Source organism: Panthera uncia, assembly GCF_023721935.1.
Source record: "Panthera uncia isolate 11264 chromosome A3 unlocalized genomic scaffold, Puncia_PCG_1.0 HiC_scaffold_11, whole genome shotgun sequence".
Classification (NCBI taxonomy): Eukaryota; Metazoa; Chordata; class Mammalia; order Carnivora; family Felidae; genus Panthera; species Panthera uncia.
In genome coordinates, this window is record NW_026057578.1 from 56,183,356 (window position 1) to 56,205,997 (window position 22,642).

Below are 22,642 nucleotides of genomic sequence, written 5' to 3' on the forward strand. Positions count from 1 at the left end.
CGCGTCAGACTCTGTGCTGACAGCTCGGAGCCTGAAACCTGCTTCAGATTCTGTGTCTCGCTCTCTCTCTGCTCTTCTCCCTCATGCTCTGTCTCTCCTTCCTTCAAAAATAAATAAACATTTAAAAAAATTTTTAAAAAATACTGGCAATTCTATTGTGTTTTTCCCCCAGGGATAACCCTAATCCATATGAACTGAGACAACTTTGATCATCCCTCTTTGATCATTCCTAGGGTAGGGATTTGATTTCTCTTCTCTGGGTTAAGAGCTGCACAGAGTCCTATCTCTTAACCAAGTCACATTCCAAAACATTTTTATTTCTCTAATCCTAAAACCACAAGTCACTGTTATCCAATGTATGTACTAGTCAAATCTTTATGGAGGTTGCTTGTCTTTCTTGAACATTATGTGAAATATAAATGTCGTATGATAGTGAAGGTGAAGGCTTGAATCTACTCTTCTAATACTGAACACTCAACCACACTTCCAGATCTTGTCTGAGGCTGCTTAGGCAGGGGCAAAATGGTTTCTTTTCAAGAAACAATCTTCCAAGATCAATGATGCACAAAGTACTTTGGTTCGAAAGGAAGAGAGAGGAAAGCAAAGACAAAAAGCAGCTCAGACTGGAGGGCCTTGAAGTTGGGGAACTTTTTGAAGCTGTTCACATATGTGGTATCTACCCTTGACAGGTCATTTCGTTCCATTTAGCACTTTTTCTTCTCCACGATTAGAAGCTCTTAGGCAAATGCAGAAGGGAGGAAAAGCTACCAGCTCTGATAATACAGTATATCAGACTGTCAGCCTAACTGAAGTTCCCCTGTGGTGCGAGCAAGACACCGTTCCAAAAAGAAATCACGCGAAAGAAAGGGACAAAAGGATCCTAGAGATCACGCCTTCACATTTAATTTCAGAGAAGAAGACCCGAAGCTGATTTCTGTTTAGATCAGTTGTGTACCAGTTGGAACACGGGCACCTAGCACTGCAGTGCAGTAATATGATCTGCGCTTTAAATAGCTGCCAAATAGCCATGTGGTGGCTGGCGGCAGGCTACGTGTTGCAAAGAGAGCGATCTGTTTCAAAGCGAAGCCGCATAACGAGGGGACGGGTAAAGCTGATGTGCGGGAGAGCAGTGTTTCATTATCTTTCTGTTTTCCTTTCATATTTATTTAAATGTATTCCCCATTTTGAAAGGGCACTAATTCAGTTTGGACTCTTTGGGTGGGGGAGAGGGGTCGGCCAACCACATATGGAAACCCACCCAAGTAATTTTGTGCTGACTCCTCTTCTTTGGTGGTCTGTTTTCTCTGAAGGGAACATAATAGCACTATTGTCGCTCCTTCCCCCAAGTTTTTCTGGCTCTCATCACACTCCTGGGAAATATTATATAAGCAGAGGCAATGAAATGGAAGATGTCCCTGAGGTGAATTTAGGAATAAGTTGGGGGGGGGGGGGATGTGTCCACTGATCTTTGAAAACTGAAAAGAAATCCGGGATCAGAAATTGTAGAAACATGGTAAGTCAAAACTATAATAATAACAATAACAGCAAGAGTGGGTAACATTTATTAAGCACCTGCTCTGTGACAGATGCTGTTCTAACTGCCTTCCACAAGTATTTTACTGTCCTTACTTTGAGGCTGAGGAGACTGAGGCCTAGAGAAGTCTGTAATTGCTCAAGATCATGCTGCTATAGTGGAACTCAGATTTTTTTTTAATTTTTAAGCTTTATTTATTTTCGAGAGAGAGAGAGAGAGAGGGAGAGAATGTGAGTGGGGGATAAACAGAGAGAGAGAGATACAGAATCCAAAGCAGGCTCCAGGCTCTGAGCTGTCAGCACAGAGCCCAACGTAGGGCTCAAACCTATGAACTGTGAGATCATGACCTGATCTGAAGTCAGACACTTAACTGACTGAGCCACCCAAGCGCCCCTGGAACTCAGATTCTAACCCTGGCCATCTCTCTCTGTCTCTCCAGAGCCCTCTCGCTTAACTGGAAGGCCTCCATTCCCAATACCCTAACTGGCCTTGAGTGGGAACTCTGTTAAACAAAGTCAGCAGCATACCGGACGTTGCACTGGGGGTTTTGCCTAATTATATTGCTTGGAGAAAAATGGAGAGTCTCAGTATCTGAGGGCACACAGATAGGTTTTAGACTCAGAATCCCACTGTCTTTCCCCTGTCAGATAGTTAGGTGCCCTCTCCAACACTGTGAGCAAAGGCTTTCAATAATAAAAACGGGAAGCCATTTCTGTAAGACAATATCTGCTTTCTACGTAGCGGACTTTCTATTTTGTCCCCAGAGTGGCATAAGCCATTAAAGTGGCCTCAGACTCCTATTGCCTCATTCCAGATTCTAGGTCACTAAGGTCATTGAGCATGTCACGGGGACCCTGACATTCTGTACCATCCCATTTAATGATTGAAGTCCAAAGACTACATCAAAGGGTATGGTCCATGGAGGATTTTAAAGTAGGTCACTTTGTGCAATTTGCTTTTCCATTCATGCAACTAACCCAACACACGTCTATTCACAGACATCTTTCTGTTTTTATTAAAATATGTTCAAAAACATTTCCCATCCACTTTATGGAGAAGCCAGTTGGTATTACAGAAAGAGCATGGAGATTCAAACACCTTAAACCACATCTCCAACCCTCCCTAGCTGTGTAGCATTGGGCAAGTTATATACCCTTTCTGTTTCAGTTCCTTCAGTGCCCCAGTGGAACACGGATAATGTATGAAAAGCTACTGGTACATAGGAAGTGCTCAAAAAATCAGAGTAATCGCCATTTTTAATCTTGTCATCATTCTCATTTGGTGGAAATTTAGAGAATATCTTTATTTTCCTAATACGATTTTCAATTGTCCACAAGTATTTAATTCACAATAACCTAGGTGGATGGTCACTATTATTCCTCCATTTTAAACTGTGTCCATATAGAGAACAAAGAGCAAAGTGACTCCAAAACCAGTGGCTCTCTAAAGTTAAAGACTCGAGCACAGGCTGGGTTGGCATGCTTTTGAGCTGTGCTGGCTTGGCTGTCATTGAAAGAATGTAGTAATCTTTACTTAAAGACACAAATATGTTCAAGCTATAGCATTAAGTAAAAAACTAAGTTTACAAAACTTTATTCTCTATGACCTCCTTCTGGCTACCTATTAAAACTATTTACACCACTTGACTCTAGTGGTGGAATTATGGGCGAAATTTGTGTCTTTCTTTCTGCTTGTTTATACTTTCTGAATTGTCTAATGAATATGTATTACTCTTGTAAAGAAGAACAGCTTGGAGAATTAAAAGATTTCTTTAATGTCTGTTTTTTCTGGGTTTTTTTCTTCCTGTCCTATTGTGTCTGTGAATAGGCAGTGACAGACCTTGGAAACTGTATTTTTCTGAAAGCTTGATAGGTTGTGAAATTGTAAGCTTTGGGATTCACCATTTTATGATTAAGATAACAACATTATACAACAACCAGATTAATTTGGAAAATCTTGCTATCTATAAAAAATCATGTGGACAGATAAAAGTATTAGAAATCATAAACTGTATTGGGGTGCCTACATGGCTCAGTCGATTGAGAGTCTGACTCTTGGTTTTGGCTCAGATCATGATCCCAGGGCCCTGGGATCAAGCCCCACATCTGGCTTTACACTGAGCGTGGAACTTGCTTAGGATTTTCTCTCTCTGTCTCTGTCTCTGTCTCTCTCTGTCTCTCTCTCTGTCTCTGTCTCTCTCTCTCTCTCTCTCTCTCCCCTGCTCACACTTTCTCTCTCTCTCTACAAAAAAAAAAATAAAACATGAAGAAATCATAAACTGTATTGATAATACTATTGACCACTCAAAAACTACAGTATCTATAGGTATAAGATGCAGCCCCTATTTCTCGGAGCTTGAGAGGTTTTACTGCTTGTGCTAGTGGTCAGTCAGGCCAATTACAGAAGAGTAAAACCAAATTATATACTCGCTTTATTTTTTTTTAATGTTTATTTATTTTTGAGATGGAAAGACAGAGCGTGAGCGGGGGAGGGGCAGAGAGAGATAGAGACACAGAATCTGAAGCAGGCTTCAGGCTCTGAGCTGTCAGCACAGCCTGACGCAGGGCTTGGACTCACAGACTATGAGATCATGACCTGAGCCGAACAGACATCCAACCGACTGAGCCACCCAGGCATCCCTCTATGCTCCCTTTAAAAAATAAACTCTGCTCTGCCCCTCCCCCGTTCATGCTCTGTCTCTCTCTGTCCCAAAAATAAATAAAAAACGTTGAAAAAAAAAAATTAAAAAAAATAAAAAATAAACTCTGATTTTACTACTGATGAATTAAGAAACACAAGAATGTCTTAGAATCCAAACTGAGTCAGTTTTAAAAATCCTCTTTCTGATCATTTATCAACCGTCTTTCACATACTATACTTTTTGTTTTATTTTGGGTATTTTCCCAGATCAGAAACGGACAACCTAAAACAAATAATGCAGAACCCAGATCCAGGGTTCTAGTGTAGTATCCGGAATGTGTTTTGATTATCCTTAAAACAGGAGGCCAAGGTTTTCCATCACACCAATGGATGGATTTCTGACAGTCACCAGGATTCTTCTAGACTGGAATAAAACTAATGCCATCAGATATGAACAAGAAATCTCCTTCTCAAATACTTATCTAGAGAAACAAGTCAGGGAGCATTTAACTTCATGAGCATGATGGAATCTTCTGGATAGTCAGCAACATCCTGACACACTCAGTCTATTCCTACTCAAAATTTTAACAGATCTATATTTATGCTGTGTTTACTCCCTGGGGCTTGATTCATATCTTGGCTGATAAGCAGTGAAGGGTATTACATTTGACCTATACAAGGTGATTTGCTCAACTTTCTGCAACCCCGATGCCTAACGTTGGAACTAGTGCTTGGTAAATGTACAATAGGAATTTTGTTTGTATTTGTGGGGGTTTTTTTGGGGGGGAGGCGTTGGTTGGTTGGTTTTACCAACTGTAACATAGTGAGTGCTTTCTCCATTCTGGGCATCTTTAAATATATGACCCCTTTAAGGGGAGGCAGGTGCACTGTCCCTCCACATGTACATCAGCATGCCCCATGACCCCACCCCCACCCCCATCATGGTCCTTCCCCCACACCATCACCCTCTTCTCTGGACAGAATGATTTTCAAAAGAGGCAAACTCGCTCTCATTTTCCCAGGTCTTAAGAATGCTTTCTCTGGACCTCACACTCCCTTCTCTCCAATTCCATGACCCTTTGCCCTCCTTGAAGATAGACAGTCTTTTTCTAGAAGCGGCCCAGCATGCATTCTCCACATGCTCATCTCTCAGTGACTCCCCACACCAATCAGATCCAGCTTCTGTCCCCACCACTATGCCAAGATTTCTGTCATCATTGTCACAATCTCCAAGCTTCCACGTCCAGAGGCTCCCTTTCTTTCCCTGTCACAGCCATCTTGCCAACAGTGTTGGGAAAGTACAAAACTTAGTCCCTTCTCAAAACATTCTCCCCACTGGCCTTCCCAAACCTATCAACCCTTCTATATCTCTTTCTGGCCTCTCTTCAGGCTCCACCTTCTCTTCACCCTATAAATGCTGGGTTCGCCAGCGCAAAGAGAGTTCCTCTCTCTAGCCATCCTCCCTCGCAGCCTCATCCTTCCCATGCTTTTCAGTGTGGTGACTTCCAGATGTGAGTCTCCAGCTCAGACTGCTGACAATTACTCTTTGCTGAATAAACGAGTAAATATTTTAGATGAAGCTACTGAGTGAAAGTAAAGTGGAATAAGTTTTCAAAGTATAAGTTTAAAATCCAGGATTGGAATGCCGGTCTTCAGACACAGATTTAAAACTTTTGCCACCACACCAGAGGTGTGACCTGAGTCACCAGAGGATCTTCCCTACAGGTGACTCAGATAAGGAGTTCATGAGACACCCAGTTGGCTTAACCTTCTGTAAGGGCATTCAAAAAATGTATCAACCAAGGCATGCTGCTTTAGAAAGGAACTCTTTTACTTGGCAAAACTTATTAGTGTTACATAAATATTCACTAGTGGTTATCAATTGCTAGATATCAGTTGTTAGAAGGTGTTCAAAGACAAGGGCATTGCCATTAGGCATCCATTGGGTCGGACACGACCAATCCGTTGCACATGCATCGTCACATACGCCCTGGATCCAAGGAAGAGAGGCTATGGGAGCACTCACTGAGTCTCCCCTTTATCCCCCACTCACCCCTGGGACAGGCTTGCAACAGCATAAAAATAAAATAAGCCCCCACTTCGGCAAGCCTTATGAGACTGACAGACATTTGCAGAAGTATGTATGCACATATGAGAGAAACGTAGGCATTTATTATGTACATATATATATTATAGATGTATAAAATATTTCATAAACATACATGTATTATGCATCTATGTGTATGTACGTTCAGACCTGTCTATTGACAAATGTATATGCAGCGTTATCCAAATCCATATTTACACATGCATACATAACACATATATGCAGAAATAAAACCATACATAGGTTCATGGGTGTATGTTTACAAAACACACACATATAGGTTAATCCAGCTTTCTGTTTGACGTCTCTCCAGGAATTTACACAAACCCATAAAATTCTTGAGGAAAAAGTTCTTGCATTGGGGCGGAGTGAAGACAATATATCAGTACTTCATATAGTGTCTGTATATGCCGCACAAAAATATAAGGCAACAAGCATTGTTCCTTATATATCACTCTTATTATTATTCTTTTTAAAGGTATATTGTTCAAATACCTATTTGTTTAGATGGTTTGCAGTGACGACACAATCTGTAAGCATTGGTGAATTTTTTTTTAACAGTGGCAGTCTCTTTTTAGAATAAATGGACAAAGAAATGCTAAGGAAAAAAACCCAATTGCCACACAAAGGGGGAGCTATCTACATTTTCAGTGAATTATGTCACAATAACTCGTAGACTCCCAGAAGAATGAGACTATTAAAATGTTTGCTGTGTATGTATTTATTTTATTCCAGTGAGCCTTCTCTCCCCTACATTATCTACATAATACTTGGGATCAATACAGGATGCCAATTACCCCAAGCACACTTATTTCATAAGAACAATTGAGACTATTCCTATCATTTGTGCAAACAAGAAAAATTATTACTTGAAGAATTCAAAATCATTCTAATGTGTTTACTTACAGATAGATGTCTTATAAATAGAATCGACTGGTTAGACATAATATATGATTCTCTATATCCTAAGGCGTATCATTTTAGAAAGTTCAACCCGCCAACTGCCCCTTCAATTGTTCACAGCCATGGGGACACACCTGTGAGACAAATGACCCCTGAGAAGCCAGAGTTGGACTCTTAGTACTCCTCCGCTGTCATTTCAGACTTGTCCTCTCTAATACTTCCCACCCTCACACACTGGTCCAGGCTGATCTCAACATTCCCAAAGACAGAGGTCCTAGCACTTGCCTTCATGGAGCTAGCTCAGAAACTCTAAGCTCTAGTAGGACCTTTGTTCTTTCTTTCCTCTTATCCTGCCAACCAGGTTAAGTGTGCCAGCTTGCTTTATGCTTATTATAATATGTATGACGTTTAATATTTCTTCACCTTCCTTGGTTTTTAACATCTAATACACTGTCTTCCTAAGTTTTTGTTGGAATTTCTGTACCTACTCTGGGTCATCGCCGAGGAAATGTCTCTATGTATTTAATTCTTTAGGACAATCAACAAAAAATGTAGTTTCTATTTCATCTCTTTTGTATGAGCCCCTTCACTCCTGGTGGCCTTTCACCAAAATCAAATTGGGGAACTATCCTCTTACTCGATATATTTCTTTCCATGTAAGCCCAGTACTACGGGTCTTTCTCCACAATGCTACTTTCTTACAGATGTATGTACAGCTTATGTTTACTGGCACCTCATATCTGTCTAATCCTTATGACATTCTAAGCCTCTTTGTAAGCTTAATCTGGTTGCTTTTCATGAAAATATAAGTCAAATTATGTACTGAACTGAAGAGACCATCATCAATTGAGTAAAACAGTTAAAGTGGTACTCAGGGACATATTACTGTCCCCCGAGAGAAACAGATTTGTAAAATTTTGCTTATCTCAATTATATTGATTTCCATCACTCACTTTATCTCTTTGTATCCAAATTTATAATTCTGGGTAGACACACACACACACACACACACACACACACACACACTTATGTGTTGATGATAGATACACAGATAACTACCAAATGCTGACACCTCATCCACCATGCACCTTTCTAAGTGGCTTTAATATTCAACTTCAATAAATACATTTCATATATTAGTCAAAACAGTGACTAAATGGCCAGGAATAGCACACCTAGTTGCATTTTTTTAAGTCGTACCCTCCACCCCCAAACTGAACACCATCATTCAGCTTCTCTGCACAGTTTTTCCAGCCAGTTCCAGTGCATGTACCACCTGCTGCCCGACCAAACTGAACCCCCAGAGCAAATACAGTATGGAAAGACAACAGCTTTCCCCAAGTCCAAGGGCGTGAGGAACTGCCCTCTTACTTCACTCCTTCCAGGATGGCACCAAAAAGACATCTCATTTGTTACACTGAAACTTTATGATGCAAAATCAACACACTTACAAAGGGTTTTGACATATTATTTGGAAGCTTCTGAAAATTAATCAGTACACCGAATAGAAGCAAACACACTATCCCAAATCACACATGAGGCTGTTACGAGAATATACTGCATATTTCTGCTATTTTAAAGTATATTTTACATATAGACACAGCACACAGAACTCACCTTCCTTCCTTCCGCAGATTGCTGGTAAGTAGATGGGGAAATGCATCTGAATTAATGTGATTGATGCATTACAACTATGAAATACTTCCAAAGTGTGTATCTGTGTAAAAGTGTCATACACATCAGATATTCAGCCAATTGCCTTGTGATAAATATATGGTAGCCGCATAAGTGTATTAGAAAACGAGGATAACCATCTGAAATTTATAAATATTCAAACCTTTACTGAAAGCAGCTTGTATGTGAAATTTAAATGACATATAATACACTAGAAAAAAGGCTCCATTCCAAAGTTCTACAAAAAGGAATTGTATTTACAGATGACATGAACTAATCAAATACATCTAGCATCGTCTGGAAAACTTAATGGCATGCCATAACTTAATATCACAGCAAATATGCATAACAGAACCCATAATTATTTTTCTAATAATCAAGCCAAAAGCAAAGTAAACGGAGCAATATAAAAATGAAAACAGAAAAAGACAAAGGCAAGGATCACAAAAAATATTTATGATATAACTCAGATGGCTTGAGAAACCAGTTAAACCCCTGAAGCTTTTTTTTTTTGTCTTGTATTCTTGTGTTTGGTTTTTATTGCATGCGAATCCTGTCACTAAACATTAAAATGCCCTCATGATTCTGCAGATACCTCAGATGGTGGCGATCCCTCCAGAAATCCCTCCCACTGAAACAGGTTAACGGAAAGGATAGATGTGTAAGAAGACAGGCGATCTCTCCATCAGGGGAACCGAGGAATGGAAAGCAATAGCCCCTCTATCCCACAGCATCTTCTCGGCGGTCACTCTTAATTTGTCTCTGAGTCCTGCCTTAGGTATTCACAAGGGCCGCAGAGCAAAATGCTGTGTCCAGAACAAAGCTCTCATACCACACAGGTTCTCTGTTCCCTCACCAACACCAAACTGCTCCTTGGTGGAGGTTTCCAAGATGCAAATGCAACGTGGGCTTCTCAGATGGATTTGATTTCAATGAAAATTAGTGCCAAACAAACATCTTTGATATGCAAAACATCTACATGTCTACACTAGCAAGTAAGAAAGAATTATTCACCAACCAGCACAAAGTTTTCTTCCAGGAGGTTAAAGGAAATAGCAGATCTGTAAATGTTAAAATACCTATTGTAAAGATGAAGGAACTGAGAGACAATAATTAAGGGAATCAAATTATCAGAAGAACTACAACCTAGAAAATCTTGGGGAAAGTTACTATTTCATGGTCTTTAATACAGCAAGGCTATTATTTCATGTGGAAATATTTTGAAAGTTTATAGCTAGTGCATATTAAAAGCACATTTCATCGATAAATTTTCACATGCTGAACATATTAGCCTATAATTTTAAATAGGAATTTTAAAATATCAAACAGTACTCTGAACTAAGCTAAGGTGCTTGGTTGTTACATATTTTCAGCCATGTTACATATAATTAATCCACTGAGCTCGTGAAAACCCAGTCTGCATCATATGTAATTTGGCAGTGCAGATTTGCCACTTTTAAACATAGTTTAAGGTTTATGCAAGCATGCACAATTAAGTAACCTAAGTGATTAAGTAAGTAACCAAACCACTGTTGGGGAGAATGTGGAATAAGCACACATTCTCAGTCTGGTTGTGGCCCATTTCAGCCGATGTGTTTAACTGATAGCACACTGCTATCTATTTTTAAGGCATAAATAATTGGCTCACAGGAGTCAGTGAATGTGTATGGGGATACGCATGTGTGTGGAGAAGAAATGGAGTAAGTTCTCTGACAACATTTGTATTCCGTTCTTAATTATTCTCCAAAGATTTTTTTTTTAATAGCAGCAGAAGTGAACGCCAAGAAGGAAGCTTTCAATCAAAGCTTCACTGGCCCAGGTGGTGGTGTTATGCCATTAACAGGCCTTTGTAACCTGTGTGAGCTTTAACAGGTGCAATGAAAGGGAGGCCCATGTTACCTGCTCCTTACAGAACTAGGTTCTTGATAGCACCTATGTGAGATGGACACATGTGGCTGTTGGGAAAGACTCTAGGACCTTCCTATTAGGGGAAGTCACAAGTAAAATATAAAAGTGAACTTCAAATAGCAACTAAATAGCTCACCAACTAATTCTATGCTGGGATCACCAAAACAAAATGAAAAAAAAAATTCTCTCTTCTAAAACCTCTCAAGAAAACATGGGTGGCAACAGTTTAATTAGTGATGTATCTGAATCTGCTCAAGAAAACATGGGAGGCAACTGTTTGATTAGTGATGTATCTGAATATGCCGTCCAATAACTAGAAATAGTAATCCTGCTAGCAAAGAAAAAAATATCCCCGCTGGGGCCAGAAAAAATGACCAGCCATAGAGAACAGAAGGGGTGAACTCCAAGCAGTCTCTCATTTTCATGTTTTTGTAGCCTTCCATGTCAGCCACTGCCTGGACCCAGATGACATACAGCATCACCACCAGGGAAAACAGGATGCCTGGGAAGGACAAAACGAAAGACCTTTAGGCTTTATGAAGATGTTTTCCCAAGAACGCTAACCGATCATTTGCCTGATGATATGTCTCTAAAAATAGCATCCTAGCCAAGTCACCTACTTTGTGTCAGACTTTTTATTTATGTGTCTTATATGCACATTGTCTATCTTTAATTTTCAAAGCATTGAGATGAGAGCTATGGCAACATAAGAACAATGGCAACAGCTGTCATGCATTTACTGAGTACTTACTGTATGCCAGGCTCTGTATTAGGCGTTTGTGAACATAAGAGTCAAAGATCCTGCCTGGTGGAATTTCTTCTAACATTTCATATCTGTACTGTATGTCTGGTTTGGGGTGAGCACCGTAATATATTATTTATTGCAGTATACAATAAACTGGTAAAAATAGGTACCATTAACCCTCGGTTTTAACTAGCAGTTTTCAGAGCTGATTTTCAGCTCAGGTCTTTCCGACTGTTGTTATGTTATTATAACACAGCTGACTGGTGCTACGGGTAATTGTGTCCATGAAAACAGAAGCTGAAGTGAGTACCAGACAAGAACGGAGATGAAAGCACTGGACTAATGTAAAAGAATATACATGATTCTTTCGAATTGAAATACATACGGTAAGATGGATCACGGCATAAAGGAAACATTGCCTGGAAAAAGTTCAGTGGACTATAAAACCACAGGTTTAAGAGCAAGAGCCTTACCAAACAAAAGAAAGGAAGTAAAAAGAATGTGGGGATGTGGGGAGGGAGCAATATGACAGGAGAGCTTCACGGATGCTAAAATTTGAGAACACCACAAAGCATATACTTTTCCATGTGGCAGCTACTGAAAAAAAAACAGAAGGGAGCAGCACTTCTGAGCTGCAGACCCAGGTGAGTCAGCTGGCTGACTCACTCACTAGTGACAGATCCGGAGCAGGACGCAGCCTGAAGGATTCAAATCTGTCCCTAAGCAAAATATACTTGAGGTCATTTGCTAGCTGTTCAAAAGTTCAATCCAAACCTGTCAAGGACCTATTAGCTTTTGAATTAAGGAACAGAAGCACCAGGCATCAAATCTCCATATTCTAATTGCCAGTCAGTCTGAAAGGTAAACATAACCCTGGGACTGAGAGCAGAGATGGTGGCATATTGGTAGGACACAGTAGCTTTTAGGAGCCTAGCCATTAATCACCCTTCCCCAGTTGATTGTGCTCCTACAGTATTTAGGATGCCCTCTCTCTCTTGGGCCATCAATTGCATAAAGAATCTTGAGAAGCACTCACAAAAGAAGAAGGGCTCATAAATATGCCGAGGTGAGTCTCAAACTTTCTCATAATCGTGATACAAAGTACAGAGCAATGAAGAATCAACATAGATGCTTCACTAATAGGAAACATCCTTCACACTGTGGTCTGTAATGTAAATGCAAATACGGCAGCACAGAAGAGTGCAATTTAACCACCGAACAACAGCGATGTCAGAGAGAAATAGTAAAGTCATAGCCGGCGAGCAAACTCCTCGCAAAGCCGTACCTCAGATGTTGACAACAATATGGCAAGGCCATGTGTTGTCGAGCAACTCTGTGCATTTCAATACATTTTCCTGCAAATATATAGACACCGTTCTCTCCTAATGTAAAAGTTTGGCTTAGTTATTTGCATACCATTTGCCTTATGCAAACACACTGCAAACCTTTGTTATTATTTGCGGATATGTTTCTTTATCTCTCTTCCGTCATATGAATCTCTTGTGCTTTCAGGTATTTTTATTAAAAAAAAAAAAAAGAAAACTGCCTTTGTAAAAAACTAGAAGCCTTACTTGTATATCCTTTCAAAAGTTACAAAACTCATTACTGAATTTAGAGTATTCAAAAAAACACATTGCAGGTAATCATGTGGAGATTTTTTATAAGGAAGAATTAACTTATACTTAAAATATACTTAAATATTAAAAAATATACTTAAAAACTGCTATTATTCAAGAGCATTTGCATCCTGAAAGCAATGAAAATAGGCATTTCTATCACTGCAGTCTTTAACTTGTTCACCAACTGAGGATACTGTCCATTTAATTCATATCATACCAGTTTATAATTATATCTTCCCATGGGGTAAGACAGAGTTTCCTTACCTATTAAATTGCCACTGTTTTATACCAGTGTGTGTATGTGTGCATGTATACACTTGCACATGGAGACAGAGACAGACAGAAAGAAAATGAACTAACAGACATTGAAAAGTAAGAATTTATGATGGGGAGTCTGCGTGAGACATCTGGCCAACAGAGGAATCAGGAGACTGTTACATAGAGGTACACTGATGAAACAAATAAATATATTGAGGTTAGTTGGAACCATGTTCTTCACCACCTGAAAGGGGAGTTACAAATTTGGAAAGGGGGAAAGTTAGAATAAACTCTATTCTATTTGTTTGGAGTTAAATATATCAGTGTGAATTTATGGCTCTAGGTAGATAGACAGATAGATGATGGATGGATAGATAATAGATAGAGAAGTAAAAGTGTGTGTGTGTGTGTGTGTGTGTGTGTGTGTGTGTGTGTGTGTGTTAAAATATACCCGTGTGTATATGCCTACATATATTACCTGGTTCTTTTCCCTGAGAGGGTCTGAGAGCAGTAACACCCCAGTAGCATGGAACATACCAAGTATCCAGATCTTCGCTTCTAAATATCAGACCCAAGCATCTCAAAGAAATAGTTGTATCCAGGCTGGGACAGAAAGTACCAGGTAAGTCAGGAACATCAGATGTGCTCAAGGAATTGTGGCAGTGTTTCAGAAGTGAGCTTCAGGGACTTCCCCAGACAGTTCTGAGGCAATCTGACTATCAAACAACAAATGATAATGGTACATTATACCTCACTGAATAAAATAGAAATCTGAGCCCACAGTGATATAAATAAACGAATAAATAAATTAGCAGGGAGACGGGAAAGCTTTTCCTTACAGAATGCTAACTTATAAATGTAGAAGGAATAGTTGAGTTAGAAATCGCCATTTGGCAATCATTTAAGTAATAATTCAGGCAAGAGACAAAAATGGATGCTAAAACTAGTAAATGAAATGTAGATGAGAAATAAATATTTACACAGGCTCAAAGTCTCTTCCCACAAGACACTTATCAATCTGTAAAGGGGAAAACAGTAATTTTATACTGAAGAAACCTAGCAAATATCACCTTATTCAAATGATCAAAGTGAACATCACCAGTGGCATGACATATTCATGTCACTAACCACCTTGTCAGACACAATGAGAACAGCATAGCATCACTGCTGCGATGCAGCCAAAAATGAAGAGCCTAAATCCAGCCGTAGGAAAACATCAGACACGCCAACTCAGGAACACTGTAGAAAATCACAGGCCTGTACTCTTGTAGAGTCAAAGTCATGAAGACCTACCTAGGATTTATTCTGGTCTGATGGAGATTCGAATGACACAACTACTAAATGCAAAGCATGTTCCAGGACTGGATCCTTTTGCTGTGAAAGACATTATTGAGATGGTTAGTGAAACGTGAATGGAGTCTCTGGGTGAAGAGACTTTCAAGTTCAATGTAAATGTGAAAATATTTCAAAACAAAAACCAAAATGAACGAATAAAAAAAAGTGTAGTGGGAATCTGTGGCTATGCGTGTTAGAAAGAGCATATATATGCTCTATATATATGGGGGAATGGGAGGAGGGTATGTGTGTTCATATACGTAGCAAGATACATCTTCTTTCCGCAACTTTATTTGTGACTATTACTGAACAGTAGTATTACTGATCCGGTTCACCTACCAAGTGGAGAGTCTCATCTGGGAGAATACTAACAGCAAAATACTATGGAAAAATCTTAATTATTATCCCGTGATATCTTAAAGGACTCTCATTCATGAAAATATAACTAATAACTGTCTTGAGCAACAAGTGATTTGCATTTCAAGCTCACCTGCCACTATGATTTTAGCAGAAATAGAAAATATTGCTAGTATTTAGGTAATAATTTACTTCTAAAATTAAGTTAGATTTAAGTTTGGTCATATTTTGAAAGCATGATTTATTTCCAATTAAATTTAAAAATACCTAGTTTTGGGGCGCCTGGGTGGCGCAGTCGGTTAAGCGTCCGACTTCAGCCAGGTCACGATCTCGCGGTCCGTGAGTTCGAGCCCCGCGTCAGGCTCTGGGCTGATGGCTCGGAGCCTGGAGCCTGTTTCCGATTCTGTGTCTCCCTCTCTCTCTGCCCCTCCCCCGTTCATGCTCTGTCTCTCTCTGTCCCAAAAATAAATACAAAACGTTGAAAAAAAAAAAATACCTAGTTTTTGTAAGACCAACAAAAATTCATAAAAGAGCTCACTGGAGGCATAATCAAAGTAAGGTACCAAAACCCATGAAGATTTGTGATAATAAAATCATGGACAAATAAGTCACAAGAACCTGTTGGTTCCCTTATTAATTAGCAGTGTGAGGAAGAGCCATTAAACTTATGATTTCACACAGATTCTCTTACGAAGTTGAAAACTTTTCCCTCTAAATATCAAGAATTCAGGGAATCTGGGTGGCTCAGTCAGTTAAGCATCCAACTTGATTTTGGCTCAGGTCATGATCTCATGGTTCATGGCTTCGAGCTCCACATGGGGCTCTGTGCTGACAGCATGGAGTCTGCTTGGGATTCTCTTTCTCTCTCTCTCTCTCTCTCTCTCTCTCTCTCTTTCTCTCTCCTGTCTCTCTACCCCTCCCCTGCTCTCTCTCTCTCGCTCTCTCTCTCTCTCTAAAAAATAAACAAACATTAAAAAAATTAAAAAATATCAAAAATTCAATTTGGAAAGCATTTTCTCTGAAACAAAAGTCACATAAAATTTAGTCACAAATGGCCATCAGGAACACAATTGCTAATGATTAACAATATGGAAATGATCACAATGTGGAAAAAAAATACAAAAGAATTTTCCCCAACACCAAGTCACAGACTGAAAAATAAAATTACATGTCCTCAATATTTCATAGAAAAAAGTATGGAAAAATAAGACATACTATGAAGATTTTATATACTATCTTATAAAAAACAAATTTAAAAATGTAGTCCTAGGGAAAAGTTAGCCACAAGAATGGAAACTCTTCAAAAAGACAGGCAAATGTCAAACCCCTATATCCTTGCCTAGAAATAGACATATTTGTATTAAAAAACAAAAGCCTTTTGGAGTTACTGAAAAACTATAAGCTTGATCTTTAACTGCTTAGATGTAACTGAACTGCCTTGAAATGTGTTTTAAAACTTCTTTTTTTAATGTTTATTTATTTTTGAGAGAGACAGAGACAGAATGTGAGTGGGGAGGGGCAGAGAGAGAGGGAGACACAGAATCTGAAACAGGCTCCAGGCTCTGAGCTGTCAGCACAGAGCCCGACGCGGGGCTTGAGCTCACGAACTGTGAGATCATGACCTGAGCAGAAGTCGGACGCTCAACCGACTGAGCCACCCACGCACCCCTTGAAATGTGTTTTAACAACTTGAATCACAAGCAGCTATTGGTCACTTGGGAAAGAATCATAAACTCAAGATGCTTCCATTGGCCTCTCTGTGTCATGCTCCCACACAAATTCAGTGGCAACTCATTTCAGCTTTCATTGGGCACTGAAAATGTCACAGAATTCCGTAGTCAAAAAAATGCATTATGTAGAAAGCTGAAGTGAACAGTAAATTAGAATTAGAAAAAAATTGCCTTTTCTCTACCTGGAGGATGCATGTATTCTAGAGACAGGGCAATATTCAGCAAGGGAATCTACACAGAACTACAAAGTAAGCTTCAAAACATTTTAGGATAGGGTGCTTAGTGGCTAAGTCAGTTAAGTGTCTGATTCAGCTCATGTCATGGTCTCATGGTTCATGGGTTCAAGCGCCGCATCGGGCTCTGTGCTGACAGCTTGAAGCCTGCTTTGGATTCTGTGTCTCCCTCTCTCTCTGCGTACAACCCCCCAACCCCTATTGTTCTCTGTCTCTCCCTCTCTATCAAAAATAAACATTAAAAAAAAATTTAGGATGATAGTTTCAGCTTGCTTCTTGCATCTATTTTCAGAAGATGAAAATGAGGTCTGCAATAGTCAACTGCCACAAGGTCAAAGTAGCCTGTGGCATAACACAAACGGCCACCCTGATACACCCTGATAGCAGGTATAACACACTAGGCTGAAGACATTCAAAAGACATTCTACAATATAGAGAAAATATTCCAAGGAGCTGGTGGGAGATGAGGTTACTTTTCTAGGTGGAGTTCCCTGGAGGGCAGGGAGAGGGTTCATGCTAATGACAGAAATGAAGAAAAAATCTGGAGTGTGGTAAGAGTACAAAGGATAGCATGGCAACTGTGGATCTGACATGCCCAGAAGAAAGAACAAAAATGAAACAAAAAGCAATGTATTTACTGTCATTTTCTAAAAGGAAACACAGCAATTAATCAAGAAATACATAACGAATGCCTTCTTTGTTCTGCATAGGGACACTGAGAAGCATGACTGACAAAGTCCCCAAAAGGGGCTTTTGCAGAAGATTCATAAACAGTTTTCATACAAACATGTTTTAACTTATCCCATACTCATATTTGAAAGTATTATATTAAGCCCCAACGGTTTGAAGTTTGTTCCAATGTGTAAAAAGCATTCCAGGCTCATTGTTTCTCTTTCTCATTTTTTTTTAAAACCGAGGTATAATTCAGATAGAGAAAAATGTACAAATTTTAAGTGTATGGTTTGATGAGCTTTGATAAATGTAAACATCAGTGTAGCCACAGTCCATTGAAAACAGAACATATTCATCACTGTCACTACAGAAAGGTTCTTCACGCCTCCTCACACCCTCACCCAAAGCATCTATCACTATAGCAGAGTTTTGCCCTCAGAACTCCATAGGAATGAAAGCATGACCGCATGCAGTTTTTGTCTCTGGCTGTTCATACTCAACATGATGACTGAGAATTCACCCACATTGTACATGTGCTAGCCATTCCCAGCTTTTTACTGCTGAGCACTGTCCCATTGTAGGAACAGACCACATTTTACTCATCCATTTATCTATGGGTGACCACTTGGGTTCTTTCTAGGTCTTGGGGATAATGAATTAAGCCACCACTATGAATATTTTGGTTTGTGATGCTCCAACTCAAACATAGAATCTTGAAGTGATGGCTACATCTCCTTAGACAAATGGCTTTGTCCCTTCCCTTTCATTATCTGGCCTCATGTTTTTATTTACTCAACCAAACCGATACAATGTCTATCAGATTTCCCAAATATTCATTACTTTCTTAGATTGGCATGATCATCATAGGCATTAAACATTCTGCATATCCGATAGTCTGTTCTCTCTCGAGAAAGAGTTATTGATACAGAATGATCATGAGGGTTTATCCATCCATACAAGTCATTAGGGATTTCATCCGGAAAGCGGTTTTCGCTTAACTCCACGGAAGTATTTACTCACAGTCACACTCACTAAGCAGCAAGCGGCTGAACAGCACAGGCCTGGATTCTGACTGCCCTGGTTTAAACCTGACCTCAAAGGTACACAGGTTAGAAAGCTTCACACTTTCCCAGCTGAGCAACCTTGACAAAGTTCTGTACTTGTCTCTGTCTCAGGGTCTTTGCTGGTAAAATAGAGATGGTGCCAGTGCCTCCCACAGAGAGCAGTCATGGAGAATGAATGGAAGTAAAACACTTAGCAAGGTGTCTGGAACAGGACAAGCATATAACAGGCATGGGTTAGTTTGGTTATTATCATTGTTTTTATTGAGCTTTGGCATGAGCTCCTGCTAACAGCTAGCAAATATTATTCTCTGAAATCTTTTAAGGCATCAGAGCTTCTCATATGACTGGGCTATTTCAGGACTGGCCAAGAGGCAAGAAGATAAACTGCCATGGTGCCTTCCAGTTCTGAGATTTCAGAAGTGAGGGAGTGCCCATGTCTTATTAGAATGCTCCACCAGGTGGCACCAGTCACCCCGCAGGCCCATTGCTGAATATTTCAGAAAGGGTAACAGGTGAATCCAGACTTATGCTCACTTCTATATATTAAGGACATTTTCTTTTTCTTTTTTTTTTTCCCTTTTTAAAAAATTTTATTTATTTATTTTTTAGTTTACATCCAAGTTAGCTAGCATCCAGTGCAATAATGATTTCAGTAGTAGATTCCAGTGATTTATCCCCTATGTATAACACCCAGTGCTCATCCCAACAAGTGTCTTCCTTAATTCCCCTTACCCATTTAGCCCATCCCCCCACCCAAAACCCCTCCAGCAGCCCTGAGTTTGTTCTCTTATTTAAGAGTCTCTTATGTTTTGCCCCTTCCTTTTTTTATATATTAATATCTTTTGCTTCCCTTCTATATATTAAGGACATTTTCTGCTTTAAGTATCCAGTGAGCAAACTTCTTGTCCCTCCCCAACAGCACTTTAGTTATAGAAATCTCTACGACAGACTCTTAGCATATGTCAATCTGGTCATTTGGAGGAGTCTGTATCTAATGTGTTTCTCTTTCCTACAAGTAAGTATAAAGGGGGGAAAAGGCCTCAGAAAATACCTAAAAATTTTACTAAAAAAGGCAATACGCCTTTTTCATGCACTACTAGTTATTCTGAGTAACGTGACTATTTGGGGGAAGGATGTTGAACAAAACAGAATATTTGGAAAGAAACTGAGTCCCTCCTAGCTAAATTAATAACAGATGTTAATGATACACATACTTTAAAAAAGGAGAATGAAGTGATGGAAACTCATTCTGCCTTCCCACCATACCAAAATCTAACCCCACACCAGAGATGCCATTTATAAACAGGAAAGGATCTTGTCACCCTACACATCTGAAAATTCCCTTTTGGTGTGATTAATTATACTCCCAAAATACAATGACGTATGAGTAAAAGCATTCATCTGCCAGGCTGTAGCTCTAGTTCTCAGAAGGAACCACACAGATGCATTTTTAAAAGGTTATGGAGAGCAATTATTCATGTTTGCAATCCAAGGTTTTCCAGAAAGTCCCAGTAACACTATTACTGAACTGAGCTCTCATACCCTAGGTTTATCTGGGCAGTAGCGGGACCATCACCCTGGAAGTCTCCAACGAGGACACACATACACACCAAGCTCAGGGTGGAGACTCAGGAGCATAAGAGCTCTCTTCCTCACACTCCTCGTCCCTTCCCAGCCTTCAGGTGGCTGGGGTGGTGGAGATTCGCAGACCTGGGTCTCACTCATCCCTTCTGAACTCTCCTCTGGGGACCTGCCCCTTCACTCCAGCATCATATACCTACCACAGTGGTGCCCTGTTCGAAACTGAGCCAGGACACGTCTGGTCCTAACAGCCTGTTACACACATTCCAACTGATAAGGCCACGTGGGAAAAAATAAACTTTCAAAGAAGTATCCAAGAAAGAAAAGTAATAAGTTTTTAAAGTATTCTTGTAAATAAAAATTCTTCAGAGTTCTTTCCTATGTAGTATCGACCAAGGTTGACTTATTCCAGCACTTGACGTTTACATGAAATGTCATAGAGAGGATATTTAAAATTCCACATCAAAATTTGAAGGGAGGCCTTCCCACATTATAATAGTATCAGTATCCAAAACAATACTTTCCCTGAACAAATTCCCAAATATTACAACTGAAGGCACAAATCCAGAGGACAAGGCAAGTACTTCTAGAAAGTTGTCACAGCAAGTACGAAGCAGGTACTTAGAAAGCAGATCTCGTGTACTAAGCATTTTTACTGAGCAAAAGAGAAATCCAAGCTGTCATTCTGTATTTCATAAAAATCAGAGACACTAATTCTACTATAAGAAGTATATCTGGCTGATGTATCAGTATCCTACAGTTTTCATTAGTCCCCCCTTCCTTTCCTCCTCCACTCGCCTCCAACAAAACACAGCTATGAATAAAATGTTAAGTCCTGGACTTTGGTAAAATATTCTGTTCCCCACTGGGAGGTCATGTTTGTGATCCTCTCCTAAGAGCCTACCTCTGGTGCACTAGGAAAGACCCAGAAGCTCTAGAAAAGCCATTCTGGCAAGCATTTGCCGGTCTTCCAGGTCTGTTAGGCTAACACAGAGGCCCCTTTGCTTGTCCAGGGTTAAGTGGCTGTTTATAGCCTGGATCTCTCACTATATAGACATGGAGACAGCAGGTGCAAGCAGGGAGATGCGTATGCCTGTAAGTTTAGAGCGCCTGCCTCTAGACCGTCAGCAATTCTTCCCTAATCCCTTCCTGCCCGTGGTCTTCTGTTTCCTCCACATACTCTTCTCTTGCTCTGCTTTATCTGGAGGAAGACGTGAGAAGCAAGGAATGACACTGAGTACTTCCTGGAAGCCACGTGTTCACTGTCAGCCAAAAAAAAAAAAAAGAGAGAGAGAGAGAGAGAGAGAGAGAGAACATCTGAAATATGCCCCTTGGCTTTATGACCTATTTTTTCTAGGATTCAGGTGAAAAAGTATCTTGTAGTTTGCAACCATGACATCCATCTTATCTCATATAGAAATACATGTGCTTAACTGATGAGCTACTACAAATTCCATTGACCTTTTGAAAGAAAAAAGAAAACAAACCACAAATCCGATTTAACTCTGATTCAGTATTTTATGTTGTATTTTGGATTCTGAATTTTATATTCCCTTCATATCCGCTCACCTTTCTTATGCTACTTTTTAAAAAGGGTTCACATCACTACGCTTTTAGAAAGCACTGCCCTCCAGATCTGAAGGGAGCAGGGATGAGCTGTGGAGGGATGTGCTTCAGGCGGTTTATCCCACGTGGCAGAGGATTTATACAATTCACCCCAACTCACTCAGTTTGTATCCCTGGTGACCAGTAATAGCTTGGGCAACAGCTGTCTAGGTAACTCTGTGGTCACAGAATGGGGTGGGAGTCAAACCACTACTTTGCCTCCAGGGGACTAATTGTTCCAAAGGGCCAATTACACTGCAGAGGTACCATTTACTTCCATTAATACATCCTGGGTCTACTAAAACAAAGGCTGCTATATTCCTGACTTCTAAGAGGTCCCCGTAGTCTCACCAGCCTGAGGGTCCCACAAGGGATTTAGTCAAGATTCAGAAGCTTTTCAGGCACCTCTACCCAGGAGGGACTCAGTCTAGCTCTACAATCAGCAGAAAAACATACTCTCACTTTGTCACTCAGGAAGAGGTGATTTCAATTTTTACAAAGTAAAAATCTTTGTACCCTAATATGCTGCTAAGATGCTGATCTCTACATTTTATGGCTTATCACCCAATGTCAGTGTCCCCGAACTTCCAGACCATGTCATTATTCTTTCCTGTTCACTTAGAAGTCTTACTCAGGCACAACAATTCCTGTATTGATATCACTTTGCCCAGGCACTA

The 22,642-nt window shown here is 39.9% G+C and overlaps 1 protein-coding gene across 1 annotated transcript in view; it reads right to left on the minus strand.

Moving 5' to 3' along the window:
* Positions 1–4,290: 4,290 nt before the first annotated feature.
* TMEM182 (transmembrane protein 182) overlaps positions 4,291–22,642 on the minus strand; it is a 57,881-nt gene continuing 39,529 nt past the window's right edge. Inside the window, exon 5 of the mRNA XM_049651254.1 lies at positions 4,291–11,268. Within this exon, the coding sequence (XP_049507211.1) occupies positions 11,048–11,268 (221 nt within the window). The 3' untranslated portion in view covers positions 4,291–11,047. The remainder of the gene's footprint in view (positions 11,269–22,642) is intronic.